This window comes from Humulus lupulus, chromosome 2, assembly GCF_963169125.1.
Source record: "Humulus lupulus chromosome 2, drHumLupu1.1, whole genome shotgun sequence".
In the NCBI taxonomy this organism is placed as follows: Eukaryota; Viridiplantae; Streptophyta; class Magnoliopsida; order Rosales; family Cannabaceae; genus Humulus; species Humulus lupulus.
Genome location: NC_084794.1, coordinates 259,556,561 through 259,572,733, shown reverse-complemented (window position 1 = coordinate 259,572,733; position 16,173 = coordinate 259,556,561). Strand labels below are relative to the sequence as shown.

At 34.8% G+C, this 16,173-nt stretch overlaps 1 protein-coding gene across 1 annotated transcript; it reads right to left on the bottom strand.

The window, feature by feature from the left end:
• Window positions 1-12,448: 12,448 nt before the first annotated feature.
• Window positions 12,449-14,986, bottom strand: LOC133819287 (endo-1,3;1,4-beta-D-glucanase-like). Its single transcript, XM_062252484.1, has 7 exons — window positions 14,753-14,986; window positions 14,260-14,281; window positions 13,886-14,012; window positions 13,436-13,526; window positions 13,165-13,254; window positions 12,864-12,964; window positions 12,449-12,777 (listed from the first exon to the last, which is right to left on the bottom strand). Exons 1-7 carry the CDS (start codon window positions 14,898-14,900, stop codon window positions 12,637-12,639), a joined length of 720 nt encoding a protein of 239 aa, XP_062108468.1. The 5' UTR covers window positions 14,901-14,986; the 3' UTR covers window positions 12,449-12,636.
• Between the last annotated feature and the right edge of the window lie 1,187 nt (window positions 14,987-16,173).

Sequence of the window (16,173 nt, the reverse complement as noted above, 5' to 3'; positions counted from 1 at the left end):
CCGGTGCACTCCACTATAAAATCCGCCAACGCTTGTGCCTTAATGGTCGTTCTCGGATGGTAGGTGATCTCGAACTGTCCGAGCTCAACAGCCCATTTAAGGAGTCGACCAGACGCCTCTGGTTTAGACAAGACTTGCCTTAGTGGTTGATCTGTTAGTACATGGATAGGATGTGCCTGAAAGTAAGGGCGGAGCTTGCGAGATGAGTGGATTAGACTGAGGGCGAGCTTCTCCATCAGTGGATATCTTGATTCTACCCCCAGTAATCTTTTACTGATATAGTAGATGGGTTTCTGTATTCTCTCTTCTTCTCGAACGAGCACCGCGCTTATCGCGTGTTCGGTAGTTGAGAGGTATAAGAACAGTACTTCTCCCGTCTCAGGCTTCGATAGGATGGGTGGTTCGGCTAAGTGCTTTTAGAGCTCCTGAAAGGCTAGCTCGCACTCATCTGTCCATTCGAACTTCTTACTTCCTTTCAATAAGTTGAAGAATGGGAGACCGCGGTCCGTTGACTTCGAGATGAACCTGCTCAGAGCTGCCATCCTGCCAGTCAAGCTTTGAACATCTTTATGCTTCCGAGGCGAAGGCATATCGATCAGGGCCTTTATTTTGTCGGGATTAGCCTCGATCCCACGAGAGTTGACAATGAAACCCAGAAATTTTCCTGAAGACACCCCGAAAGTGCACTTCTGAGGATTCAACTTCATGTTGTACTTTCTGAGCACGCCAAAGCACTCTTCGAGGTCATCAACATGGTTCTTGTTAAGTTGAGACTTTACAAGCATGTCATCAACATAAACTTCCATGTTGTTCCCTATTTGCTCTGAGAACATCATGTTTACGAGTCGCTGGTACGTGGCTCCGGCATTCTTGAGTCCGAATGGCATGACATTGTAGCAGTAGAGCCCTTTATCTGTGATGAAGCTCGTATGCTCTTGGTCGGGGGCATGCATGGGAATCTGGTTATATCCAGAATAGGCATCCATGAACGACATCAGACCATGCCCCGCCGTGGCGTCTACGAGCTGGTCAATTCTCGGCAGTGGAAAACAGTCTTTTGGGCAGGCCTTGTTGAGGTCCGAGTAGTCAATGCACGTTCTCCACGTCCCATTGGGCTTTGGGACCAACACTGGATTGGCCACCCAGTCAGGGTAAAAGGCGTCCCTAATGAAATTATTTGCTTTCAGTCTGTCAACTTCCTCCTTTAGTGCTTTCTTTCTGTCTTCATCCAGCTGTCTTCGCTTTTGTTGCTTCGGGGGAAAGCTTTTGTCTATGTTCAATGCGTGGCTCGCTACATTAGGGCTTATTCCCACCATGTCAGAGTGTGACCATGCGAAGACATCCTGGTTTTTCTTCAGAAAGAAAATTAATTGTTATTTGGCTTCGTCTAGGAGGTGTTTTCCGACCTTTACCTTCTTCGAGGGTTCAGCTTCGTCGAGCTGAACTTCTTCGAGCTCTTCCAATGGTTCGAGGTCAACTTTCTCCTCAATCCTTGGATCGATTTCCTCGTCGATTTCTAAAACTGTCCCATCCTTATTTTGTATGATAACGAGTGCTTGAGCGCTTGTTTGTTTCTTTCCCCTCAAAGAGATGCTGTAACACTCTCTCCCTGCCAATTGATCTCCTTTCAATGTTCCGACCCCGCTCGGAGTTGGGAACTTAAGGCCTAGATGCCTTACAGATGAAACTGCCCCCAGCCCGACCAGGGCGGGTCTCCCGAGCAGTACATTGTAGGCAGATGGTAACTCTACTACCACGAACTCCATCATCTTGGTCACCGAGACTGGATAGTCTCCCAAGGTCACAGGGAGTTCGATGGACCCCATACAGGCGGTTCCTTCTCCAGAAAAGCCGTACAAAGTGGTTGCGCAAGCCTTCAGGTCACGAAGGGAGAGTCCCATTTTCTCTAGTGTTGCTTTATAGAGAATGTTAACTGAGCTCCCATTGTCTATGAGAACTCGGCGCACTCTTTTGTTGGCAAGCTGCAGGGTGATGACTAGTGGATCATGATGAGGGAACTGGACATGGGAAGCATCTTCCTCGGTGAAGGTTATAGGTTGAGTTTCAACCCTTTGGCTTTTTGGTGCCCTTGGTTCGGGTTCATAAGGAGACCCGTCCCCTGTCTTCAGCTCATTCACATATCACTTTTGAGCATTTCTACCCCCTCCTGCGAGATGAGGACCTCCCGAGATGGTTATTACGTCCTCTCCATCTATCGGTGGAGGCCTGTCTTCTTCCCGAGATCGGGAGTTATAATTCTGTGATGCCAGAAGTGCGGCTACTCTCTGGCTTGCAGTAGTCTGTCCAGTACTCTGGTTTTTGACATACTGCCGGAAGTAACCTCTCAAGATCAACCCTTCGATCTCGTCCTTCAGCTGTCAGCACTCATCAGTTGTGTGTCCGGTGTCTCTATGAAACCGGCAATACTTACTGGAATCCCTCTTGGACTTTTGATTCCTCATTGGGTCCGGACGCCTGAAGGGGACCTGGTTTTCATTAGCCAGGTATATATTTTCCCGAGACTCGTTGAGCTCGGTGTGTACTTTATATACGGAGTAATACCTTTCTCCTTTCTTTTTCTTTCCTCCTTCAGCCTCGGGGTTATTTCCCTCGCTCTTTTTCCTCTTAGAGGGATTCTCTGAGGTAGGCTGTGAAGCCGCTGGGTCAGCCGAGGTTGAGGCGGAGTTAATGTTCATCGTTGTAGTTTCGGTTTGCGAGGTTGCATTTAGCGTTGACCTCGCCTCCTCTACATTGACAAATCTCTGCGCCCGCTTATTAAACTCGGTTATTGACCTCACCGGTTTCCCTTGCATGTCATCCCAAAGGGCACTTCCAGGTAACACACCAGCTCGGATGGCCATCAAGTGCCCACTGTCATCCACGTCTCGAGCTCGGGCGACCTCTAGATTAAATCTTGTCAGGTAGCTTTTCAGTGTTTCGCCCGGTTGTTGTCGGACGTTAGTCAAAGTGGATGCTTCGGGTCTGACTCCCATCATAGCCCGGAATTGCTTCTTGAAGTCTCTAGACAATTGATCCCACGAAGTTATAGAGTGTCTCTTGTACTTCTCGAACCAACTCTTGGCAGGTCCGGCCAATGATGTCGGAAACAACATGCATCTGAGCTCGTAACCTACATTACTGGCTCTCATAATAGTGTTGAACGTACTCAGGTGGCTACATGGGTCGGTTTTTCCTTCAAACGCTGGGACGTGAGGAATCCGGAACCCTTGAGGAAACTGAGTGTTAGAAATATTAGGAGTGAATGGCTCGAGCTCCTCATCAGAGTCCTCGTATCGACCACTCCCTCATTCATTCTTCAAAAGCCTAAAGGCTTTTTCGAGCTGATCAATCCTTTCTTGAACTGGGTCCTTAGGTGGTGTCTGGAATTGATAGTCATTAATCGCGATCCCAGGCTCGCGTCTCCGTGAGGGATCTCTACGCCCATTCAGATGATTCCTTAGATCCGGATTTGTCTGATCTCCCTTTCCCCTACTCTGATTCAGATGATTTCGCAGGTCAGGATGACTCTTGCGATTCCCAGTATTTTTACGACCTCGGTCGTGTTTACTGACGGACCTAGTCTCTCCGGACTCATCACTGGTGAAACTCATTGATCGGTCATTTCGTGGTGGATCCTTTCTACGTCGCCTTGTCTCCGCAGTGCGAGATCGAGACGTCTGACTTCTCTCAGATGGTGCGCCTCTCCGCTCCTGGAACGTCTCCCTGTTTCCTTGTCTTTCCCCTGTACGCCCTTGATCCTGATCTCGAACAGGTTGAGCGTTTCTGCGGGGAGGTGAAGGATATCTTATGGGAGACGGAGGGAACCGTATAGGCGACGGTGGTTGTCGCCCTTGCCTCGGCCTAGAGGGTCCAGAATTTGCCCGAGATGGGTCAGTCGCGTTCGGTGCACTACCAGGAACCTGAGTCCGAGCCTCGGCAGGAGCTCGGTTGTTCTCAGTTCCTGCAGGCACTTCCACAGGTGGATTAGGCGGGACCCGAGCTCGGGTACTCCTCTGAGGCCTAGAAGGAGCAGATGGCTCTGCTGGTGCTGGAGGTTGTGTCGGCCTCCTTGTGGCAGCATTTTTTCGTGGACGTCCACGGGGCCTCCGGGGAGGAACGTGCACGTCCCTTGGAGGAGGGACTTGGTTTTCGCGCGGAGGCGGGGGCTGAGCCACCTGCGCCTCTGCGGCTATCCTGTTCAACTCCTCGTTACGTTTGTTGGCTTCTGCCAACAACTGTTTCAGCTGCCGATTCTCCAATTCTACAATAGGGACATAACGCTCAGGATTGTAGTACATGTCCTCATCCCTTGGTTGTGGAGGTGGTCCCCGGGAATCAGAGGACCCACTTCTTTCATCAGCATCCGGGTTCTCCATTGGTTGTTTTCCAGGGCGCCTTGGGTAATTTTCTTCAGGAGTGTTCTGATTGTTTGCAGCCATGAATCTCTCAGGGATGGATGCTTAAGGCTCTCAATGAAAGCACCAAACTGTTGACGCCGTTTTTCGTCAACAGATAAAAGAAGAGCACAAAAACAATGGATGACGATGGCCAAACGGAACAAACAAATCAAACACACGATTTTTTACGTGGTTCAGCAGTTAAATCTTCCTAGTCCACGAGTCTCTGTTATTAATCTTAAGATTATCTCTGAAAAATTCTTTAGCATGAATTCTCCAGAGTTTTCTCTCAAAGATCAGAATTTCGGTCCATTACAATGGTGCATGGCTTCTCTATTTATAGAGAAGGATGCAGAATACTATCCCACATATTTTGGGTAGTTACTCTTTTGTGAATAAAAATAAATGGCTTTAAATGTCTTTAATCAGATAAACAAGGAAACGTCCCTGAAGACCAGGGAATGCATAACTGACTAAATAATATCCCACAATTCTTGGGGATTTACATCAATAAATGAGGATTACATCTCATGTTTACAATACTTGTAGATATTCAAGGTGGTTATAGCGTATCTCCAAGGCTTCAGCATCTCAGGTTTCATGTCATTGTGCGAGCCACTGACATCTCCCGAGCTAACATTGCTTTCGAGATAGTACATCGAGCTCAAGACCCATTCTCCGAAGTCCCTGAAGATGAAGGTGTTCTCGGAGCTACCTTTCGAGATCGAGATCATTTCGAGGTCACCGCATTCGAGATCATATATCATACTTTGCATGCTCGATTTACAATCCTAGATCATACTCTAATCCTCACGAGACCATTTATTGCGAACTCAGCTTTCGAGGTCATATTTACCATGGCTCGAAATCTGGGTATAACACATAATATATTTCAAAATTAAATTAAATTAAACTAAATTTAAAATTTAAATAAACTAATTTAAAATTAAAAAAACCATTATTCCCGAGTACCCATTTTTCTTGTTCTCCCTTATTATTCTTGTTCTTCTTATTTTTCGTCTTTTTCTTCTTCTTACTTGTGCAGACCCGAGGACCCATTCTAGCTCTCCTAAAGCCGCTAGACCCATGGAGTTTCCGAGTTGGAGGACCCATTCTAGTTGAAGATGGCTTCGAATGAGGTGCTTGTCTTCGCTCATGGTTGCCCTTCTCCCATGGCTACGACCTTTTTCTTCTCTACCGGAGTCCAGTTCGTTTCCGGCGCCCTTGCAGATCCATTTTCCTCCTTCTTTTTCGCCCATTGAGATATAAGAAAATCAATTTTTTTCTTCCCTTCTTCGCCCGTTCAGGTGCATATGAGGATGTGTGTGTCAAAAGGACATGGACTTGGGTTGCTGAAAGTTCGTCAGAAGAAGGCAGACAAAGAAGGTGTTCGAATTTGCCTGTAGATGGCCGATGGAGAACAAGATTCAGGTTGGGGTCGGAGATCTGTCCGCAGTTTCGCTTAGCTTTGTTGTACGTCTGACGAACCTGATGATGTTGTTGTGGTTTCATTATCATATCTGGTGGTAGTTTGACAAGGTCGAAGGTAATCGACGAAGGGTCAGTGTCTAGGTGTGATGGGTCCGAGTGTGACCAGACTAGGAAAGAAGGTCTTTGACGGTGGGGTTTGTTTGACGGAGGAGAAGAGCTTCAGCAATGGGGTGGTTTGTGTAAAGATGTTGTGGGTTGCGAAAATGAGTTGGTTTGACAAAAAAATTGTACCCTCAAATATTTAGATTATTTTATTTAAAAAATTTTATTTGAGGAAGATGAATATATTTAGGTTGAATAATGAATGTTCAGAGATGTTCTGAGTTATGATATGTGTAGAGATGTTAAGATTGAGATGTTCTGAGTTATGATATGTGTAGAGATGTTAAGATTGATTTTTAGGTAAGATATGTGTTTTTGATGTTGTAATGATGATTTGATATTGTTTATGAGGATAAAATTATGATTTATGAAAGATGTTAGATCACTAAATCTAGGCAAAAAGATAAATTTTGGCATAACACTATTGATGTTTTTGAAAATCTGGGCATAAATTTAGTTACTTTATTTAGTTCTTAGGTTTTCAAAAATAAAATAAAACTAATTCAGTAATTGGTTTTTTAAAAACTAATTTTATATTAATTTATATTTTTATTAATTAAAATGTATTTTAATTTAACTTTTTCAATTTTAAAATCAATTTAAATTTATTTTTTAAGTAAATTATAAGATGGACCAATCATAGTACGCCACTGTGTATATCCTATTAACATCTAACATCTCTTTGAGGGTGGATACCAACGGATGCCAATAGAAGTAGACATTGAGTACTTTTGCCACAAAAAAATAAAAGATTGGGTACAAAATTACAAATTTAAAAAAAAAATTGTACTTTTTGCCAACAATATCCCTTAATATTACTATTACCCATTTAATAATGTGCTTTTTCTTTTTATCAAATATCATAAATTAGGAGACAATTTTATTATAGGAAATTTATATCCATCTTTAAATAGGTAACATTTTTTTTTAAATGTATCCATAGATTATAGAGAGAAAATACCTTAATTATTGTGTTTGTAGCACTTAAGTATCCAAGTTATTTTTTTGGTGGTGAAAGTACATTCCGTTCATGTTTTTGTGCAATTTAGTGGAGTTGTCTGTTTCGTCGTTAAGTCCACCTACATAATTTGAGTACTTTCACCGCAAATAACTCTTGAATTGAGTACTTTCATCATAAGCATATTTTAAATTGGGAACTTTCACCACAAATATCCCTTTAATTTTGTATTTTTGCCTACGTGTCATAGACGAACTTAATGCTAAGAATTGACGATTGTACCAAACTGCACCAAAACATGAACGGATGGTACTTTCCCCGCCAAAAAAATAACTTGGATACTTAAGAGCATCTCCAATGAAGCCAAAAAAGTGGTGCATTGTTATATTTAGCTCATTTTAACAAAAATATCACTCTAATGGTGTTTTAAAAAGTGTGGCAAATTTGGCACATGCTAAAAATTGTGCCAAATTCGTCACAAGATATAACATAGGCCAAATTTGGCCCATTAATAAGTGCTACTTTTTTATTTACCATATTGCTACTAATTTATTAGTTAACAATTAATGACTAACCATATTTATTTTTGTATTTATTTTTTACAATAAAAAATGAAAAATATAATAATTTTTATATATTATCAATAAATATTAAATGAATTGTTGATTTTTTTTTTTAATTTGTATCTTGTGCATTGGAGCACAATTACAAATATTAAGCAAAATATAATATTTACTTATTTTTTGTGCCAAATTTGACACAAAAATTTACATCTTGTATTTGAAATGATTTAAGTACTGCAAACATAATAATTTGTGTATCTTCACGGCAAATAATCCAATTATTTATATAAGCATTTGGTGATTTCGTCTCTTGTTTGGCCAAATTTTACTAAATTGGTATTTAATTGTTATAAAATTATGAACTTTATTAATATACTTCTTATATATGCCAGGATTAATTACAATTCTTTAATTTTAATTATAAAAATTATCTTTTTTTTAGAAAAGATCCACCGATTTGGAAGTTGCACATGAGTTAAAATTTAATGAGAATAACATTTTTTTAATTTAAAAAAAAAATTGTGAAGGTTTAAATTAATATTTAGGATTGGCCAAAAAAAATTAATATTTAGGATTATGCTAAAAATAACTTGGCATTTGATAATAATTATTGAATTTTATCAGGGAAATTTCAATTTTTTTTTTTTAAATTGTTTTTTTTTTCTAGAAAACCAAAATTTTAATTAACATACCATCAATAATCCAAACTGAAAACAGAAATGTAAATCGACATTTGCTTTCTCCTTTTCTTTTTATATGAAATAAATAAATAAAATGGCATTCTTGTAAGAACTCGATAAAATAAGGTCATTAATAAAATGATAAAATAAATGCACCGTCGATTTCACGCACTGTGTGTTCTGTATAACAAAGTGGCAATGTCACAGTAGGACCCACATCCAACATAATCAAGTGAAAAAGGCCACGTAGAATAATAGCATTAAAGTATAGCCAAGCATGTCCTTCACTCGCACCAGAAGCACGTTGAACCTATCATGGGTGACTCATAAAAGCGCATAAACCTCTCTCTGTCCCATTGAGCCTTTGCCCCACTACCACAATGTCCACAAACGATCCTTGCCGTTCAATTATCTTAAAATCATCGCGACTGTTGATTTTGTGGACCGCCTCCATTGGTAGTAATTATATAGTCTCATGATCTTGCACACATCAAAAGCAAATCATTTTTATATTCCAATTCTTCTTCTTAGTTTATTCAATATTTTAACAATAATGCAAACTCGTCACTAGGATTGTATTGATATGTGAGAAATTTTAATTTAAAAAAATATGTGAGAAATTTCAAAAGAATTTTCTTAAAAAAACTTTACTCTTAAATCAATAAATAATTTGTGTATTTAATTTATAATTTATAACATTTTTAAAATATTAAATAATTGAATAATATTTATATATCATGCATTAATGAAGAATAGTGTGAAATAATAAAATTTCCTTAATAATAGTGTTCATTTGTTTTTTGGAAAGGATAATGTCCAAATTGGAGAGTGTTCCATTTTAACCCATTAGTGAAATTTTATTTTCTCACTAAAAAAATAATAATGTTGTCTCAAATTATAAGATTTTTTTTATAAATTATTAAAAAATATATCATTGTAGTCTACAATATTATTTTTTTGTTAGGTAGTCTACAATATTTTAGCTAAATACTAAATTTGATAATCTGTTTTAGAAAATTTTAATAGTACCTTTTTATTTTATAATACAGACTAAATTAACATTTTATTTTACTTTTAGTTTTAGTTTTAAAAATAAAATAAAATAAATTATTCTTAGTTTAAAAAAATTGATCAAAATTAGGTGCAGTGTAGGGTTAATCTTGAAATATTTTATTATTTGAAGATTATTATTAGAATTTTCAAAAATAAAAAGTTAAATTTGATATTTAACTAAAAGATACAGGAACAAAACAATATTTTTTTCAAAAAAATGAAAAAAATATTAAGTATTGATGAGTAAGTTATTTTATAAATAAATTTTGAAGATTTTAAAAGTTGCATTAATTAGTATTTTAAGATAATTATTTATGAGAATCTATATATATATATATATAAAGGAGAGCTTCAAGGAGATTATGTCGCACTCTAAAATTTCTTCAAATCACTCTTTCTATTTTCTCATTTAATATAATTTTTTTATTCATTATCTATTATCTAAAATATCTTAACAATTGAAATATATATATATATAAAGGAGAGCTTCAAAGAGATTATGTGGCACTCTAAAATCTCTTCAAATCACTCTTTCTATTTTCTTATTTAATCTAATTTTTTTATTCATTATCTATTATCTAAAATATCTTAACAATTGAAAATATCAATATCTTAACTACTTATTTATTGAAAAATACTAAAAAAAATTAATTAAAAATTACGTAATAATTTTCAATTATCTATATATTTATTTTTCTTATTATATTATAATTATGTTTTTTATTCCAAAGTGAATAGTTTTACAAAATATTTATATCTATATCTATATATATATAGATGAGAGTTTAAGAGTGATGAGTGGCATCCTATATTTTTTACAATCTATTTTTACTATTTTGTGAGAATTTTATATTGTGTCCAAAAAAAAATATACATACATATATACGTACATCAATCCTTCAACAAATGTAACAGAAATAACCAAATTAATACACATACTTATAAATACATTGATTCAACTAAACAGCTATCACAATAAGATTTTATTATATTATTATATCATTTTATAATTAACATTTTACAATCTAAAGTATCTAATTTTTTATTTTCTTTAATATTTTATTCATTTTTTCAGTTTTAACCTATAAAAATATGTCGTTACAAAATAATATGTTGTTTTTACAGGCAGTTCCTTTCCTTAGAAAGAGAACTACCTTGATATTCGTGAGAATTAAAATTTATTATCGGGTGTTGAATTGCTTGATGATGTCATTTTTATTTAAAATTCTAATTATTATTATTTTCACTAAAGAAAGTAAACTCTGAGTATATCGATTTACACTGTATATATGAATTTTAAAGAACCTACGTACCAAATTTTTAATTTTTCTTTTCGCTATGTAATTCCAGTAAATATTAAATCTATATCTTTATATCTATATCTATATCTATATATATATATATCTATATATAGGAGAGTTTCGAGGAGATTATGTCAGACTCTAAAATTTATTCAAAGCACTCTTTCTATTTTCTCATTTAATCTAATTTTTTATTCATTTTCTATTTTCTAAAATATCTTAACAATTAAAAATATTAATATATATACATATTAATTTAATTAAAAATTTAATTTGATTAAATATCTTAACTACTTAATCATTGAAAAAAAAATATTTTAATAAAAATTATAATAAATAAAAATATCTACATATAATAATAATAATAATAAAATCTATCTATTTATATTTTAACTTTTTGACAAAACACGGGATCCAAATGTTAACTTTTAACAATAAAATATTCAAACGCGTAATCAACCAAATTATACATGGTTCAAATAATCTATCTTTACATTCCTATTTTTGAATTTTTGACAAAACACAAGGTCCACAAGTTAATTTTAAAAAAAAATTAATGGTCAAAATGGGTAATCAACTAAAATACAAGGTTCAAAATGGTGTGAACCCTTATAGAAAACATTAGACTTTTTATAAAAAGAACTACGCAAAGCGTATAATAATAATAAATAAAAGTAAATGTACAACAAGGTTTTTTAACTTTGTTTTCAGTACTTTAATTTGTCAGAAATGTTCAAAATCCTATAGGAGGTTCGCTATACAATAACAGTGAATACCATTATCAAATAAAAAATTATGGTCAAGATGTCTTCACATGTCTATATAAAGAACATGTTGTACGAGTATGGTGAAAATGAATCACCACCCCACAATTTCTCAAAAAAATAATTTAAAATATATATGTTTTAATAATTATAAAAGATTGCGCGGAGCGCAAATATATTTTCTAGTTAGATATATTAGAAGAGTAATGATATATATTAAAATATTATATCAACTAACTGATATGACAGTTTCATTTAACTAATTAAATTTATTTTAAACAAAATAAAATAATAACACATTAGTTTGTGTAATGTTTTGATGCATAATTTAAATTTAAATTTTAATATCATTTTCTTAGGAGAATCATTTAAAGTTGTAGTTATCGTCATACAACTACGTTTGAAGTCTATGTTTTGGGTAAGGGTAAAGAGGTCCTACCACCGTTTGTGTGGTGATTGTAGAATATAAAGCACCTACCACAAGAGCATATTATTATTTCCTTTTTCTCTTTTCAAAGGAATTGTGGCTGAGCATTTTTCTTGCTAAAAAAACATAAAATTAAACTTAAATATTCTCTTGTTGAAAATTTAAGGAAGTGTGACAGGGAGTACTTGTAATTTTTTTATAAAAAAAATACATGAGTAATAAAAAAGTGTGACTATGGGACCTCCCTTTTTTCTCCCATCATCCAATTTAGTCAAAGATTTTTTTATTTAACAATCTAGAAAGAGAGTCAACTGTTAGAGAGAGAAGCTCATCGTATTGAAGATTAAGAGTTTGAGTGTAATTAGGTTTTGGGAAAAAGGAGAACAAATGTAATCAAAACATTAAAACCCCTCCAAATATATCTCTCATGGAGTATTTTCATTTTAGAAATTTTGTTTCGAAACAGTTTCAAAATTGCAAAAAGTCCCAGTTTTTTTTTAAAAGAATTATTATTTGCACAAGTGCTAAGCTTGTCTTCTATGATTGGACCAAGAAGAAAATCATTGTTATTTCTCGGAAAATGTCTCATTTATTGAGTTGAAAATTACAGATACTCTTTAACAAATAACAATAATAAAACATTATTAAATGATATTGGAACTATCCCAAATGTCAAACAATATCATATTATTCTCTACAAAGCCATCCGACAAGTACGAAATTAAGTAATTCACATAACATTCATGAAACTCTAAAAACAATGGCAAGTCTTTGAAATCAAATTATGGATACACAAATCACTAGTAGCTATTATTCAAAACATGAGAGATAGCAAGTACTCCATACTTGGTTTCTAGTAGTTTTAGCATAAAACATTTAAGGTTCCTGTTACAAAGGCCTTCATTTAACATGCTTACTAAACCACTGTACCAAGTCCTGGTGAGCTTCATCTGCCTTCTTACAAGCTGTTTCATCTTCAACATTGTACCTCACAGTCCATCCATGTGCAACTCCAGGAAATATCTTCACAAAGGACTCGATCTGTACACAAAATGAAACACCATTAATGCAGAATATATCTTGCCATGATCAAGGAGATGGTGAAACACAAAAGGATGATACCCTACCTCAGGTTTTCCATTTAAGACCTCTTCAAACTGTTTAACGAGCTCTGGTGGAGAGAGTTGGTCAGTCTCTGCTCCAAGCACTGCCAATGGAACCTTAACCTCTGAAAGTATTTTGAATCAGTATTTGCGAGTCGTGATTGAATGAGCCAAGTTTAACTGTTTCTTGATTAGTGTCATCATAAACATTGTAAACTTGAAAAACAAAAATTGGAGTTTAAGAGAAATGAAATGCACAAGGTTTCAAATACAAAATTATCTTCTAATTTGTAGTTGTTGTAAAGACACTATCACTATGTAATACCTTTGCAGTCATCCACAGTGACAAAGGAAGGATGTAAGAGCACAGCAGCCTTAATACAGTCAAACTTTGCAAGCTGAATCACAACCTTGGCTGAGAACAGAACTTATCTAGGTCAGCTTAAGCAACAACTAGCTACAAGGTTTAAATTAACAATGTCACTGCTCATGATTGAATTATTTCACAATGTATTGTCGAATTTGCGAAAAATTCATCCAGATCCCATGAAGTAGATTGACAAAATGGAAACAAAGAAGTATGTAAACAAACTTACCACCCCAACAAAAGCCTGCAGCACCTATTGCAGAAAAGCCTTTACTTTTCAAATCTTGAATCACTACTTTGGCATATTCAAATCCCTCGTCCTATTAAAAAAAGCCAAAGGGTTCAGAAGAACTCTTTGAGTTTTAACATTAAAGTACAACAAATGCTGCTAGAAGTTAAAACAAAAATAAAATAACATCGATCCAATTCTCAAACACGTCGGAAATGGTAAATTAGCTTGACAGTTAGAAAAGATTATGATGTTAGCAATAGCAAGTAACAGCCTAGCTGAATCTAGATCCAATTTTGCAGAGCTTAAAACATGAAAACTTCCCATTAACTCGCCAGAAAAGTTAGTTCAGAATCAAATGCATAAACAATCTTAAGTATCACTTAACTTAATAATATGAATTTAAACTATTAAGGACTACCATGTATGAATCAAAAGAATAGAACCGACCAGGCTATGATCTTGAATCCAAACTTTTATTTGCCTATTAGCATCTGAAGGAACATAAGGATCTCCCTTCAAAAGGTCAGGAACTGCCACAAAGAATCCAGCAGCTGCAACCTTGTCAGCCAATTTCCTTTACAACAAGCAGAAGCAGGTATTAGTTTCCAAGAGATTACACAGCGTCATTAACACAAGAAGGCTATATGTAAATCAAATCACAACTTATTGTAGTAAAAAATCGATCATGTTAGTGCTTAAGAGTGAGCCTGAACTGTCCTTTACCGAAGTTTTTTCCTTTGAATCGGACATTCTAAATTAACAAAGCATTCTCATCCCATCAATTGAATCTGGTACCTCACACTACACAGAGATGACTATACCTTAAGTTTGGAGCTTCATATCCTGCAATATTAAACATATAAAGTAAGAGTTTGGCAATGAAGATGGAATATAAATCACACTATTTAAAAGCCATAACAAAAATCCCAAGCAGGGAATGAGAAAGAGACTAAAGAATAAAGGCATAAATTTAAATACCTAAAAAGAAAATGTCAAAAGTAAGTGAATAGTCTTCAAATCACAAATTAAGTATGCATCTTTTTCCCCTCTAAACCCCATTTTTCTCAAAGAAAATTGAACAAGTAGTATAATTCTCAGAATGAGAGAAGAAATTCAAACAAGAAAATTCCAACAAACCCATTAGTCTACAGGAACTAAGTTCAAAACCCATCAAACGAAATGAAAAAAAAAAAATTATCCAAAAGAACAACAGTGACACACAATCATTAACAAGGGAAAACGATCCAAGTGATCAAATTAGTAAGAACCCACTATAACAAAGAGCTTAAATAAGAAAAGAAAAGAAAAAAGTACCATACACATCAGAAATAAGAGCGATGGCAAGCTTGGAGTCTGGAGAACCGACGACATAGGAGGGAAGACCACCAAGTTGCTCGACATGGCCTGCTCCACTGTTTGGATTAAGGGTTGGAGGGTTTGTGCAACACTGAGGTCCTGACATTGTTAAAACACAGAAGACAAAGCTGTCTGGGTAGTTGGGTATATCAGTTTCAGAAGAAGATAACTAATTGATTGATAGTGTGAAATGGTACAGGCAAGTTCGGTATATATAAGCAAAGATATACTACGAAATAGGGGTTACGAAATAGGTGTGAGCATTGGTTGGTTTTGGCTGTTTTTCCCCCAATAAAATATTTAGAATTCGGATTTTGATCCGGATTGGTGCAATCCAAAAACCGACCGAACCAAACTCAAAAATTGACCGAACCAAACCAGTTTAAAAAAAAACCAATCGTTTTGAATCGCGGTTTGATCGGTTTGGTCGGTTATTGGTTTAAACCGACCAAACCGAATTGATTATTATTTGTTTTTTTTGAAAGTTTTAGTTAAAAAATTAAAAATTTTGGATTGTTGGAATTCATTTTTGTGCATTTTTAAAACATAAATATATAGAACATAATTACATTTACAAATTTTAAAGTTTGAAACATAATTAAAAGTACAAATTTTAAAAAATTTAATAATTAATAATTATATAATATTATATTATTATTTTATTATGCTCGGTCGGTTTCGGTTTTATTGTTCGGTTCACTCAAAATTTCAAAACCGACCGAACAGTGGCGGTTTGCACTGACGGCGGTTTTTTCGATTTTCGATTTAAACGGTTTTGGTTTTTTCGGTGTTCGGTAGGTCGGTGTACACAATTTTTTTGGTTTTTCGGATTTTATACTCAGCCCTACTACGAAATGAGCGGTAGTTGCTCCTGGAATATTCTCTCCCTCTTTTATATACTTAACTATTTACACGATCCCCAATTTATTTCACCAATTCACAAATTTTTTTTTTGTTGAGGAAACCAATTCACAAATTAGTTCTTCAATTATTTTCTTGCAATTAAATCTTTAAATTTAATTTGATTAACGATTAAACCAGAATTATAAAATTTTGACAATGGATGACAAGTTTAATATTTACTTTATAAATATGATGATATGAAATTAATTATAAATTTAATTATTTTATTGTTAAAAATTAGTACCTAAAATGAGTTATATGTAATTTAATTATTAATTTGATTAAATATTAGAATGAATGAAATTATGTTACCACTTAAATGGAAGTATTTTATTGTTTTAATAAAAAGCAAAATCTCCCTAAAATGATACCTTATATTGCAATAATTTCTATACAGTTTTTCCTACCAAAAAAATAAAAAATTCTATATAGTTTTTCCTAAAAAAAAAACATAAGAAAATTCTATATAGTTACAC

Coding starts and splice junctions, on each gene's coding strand:
- LOC133819287 (XM_062252484.1), bottom strand. CDS start 14,900: ATGTCAGGACCTCAGTGTTGCACAAACCCTCCAACCCTTAATCCAAAC. Junction 14,013..14,259: donor TATGAAGCTCCAAACTTAAG/GTATAGTCATCT, acceptor CTTGTTGTAAAG/GAAATTGGCTGACAAGGTTG. Junction 12,965..13,164: donor CACTGTGGATGACTGCAAAG/GTATTACATAGT, acceptor AAATACTTTCAG/AGGTTAAGGTTCCATTGGCA.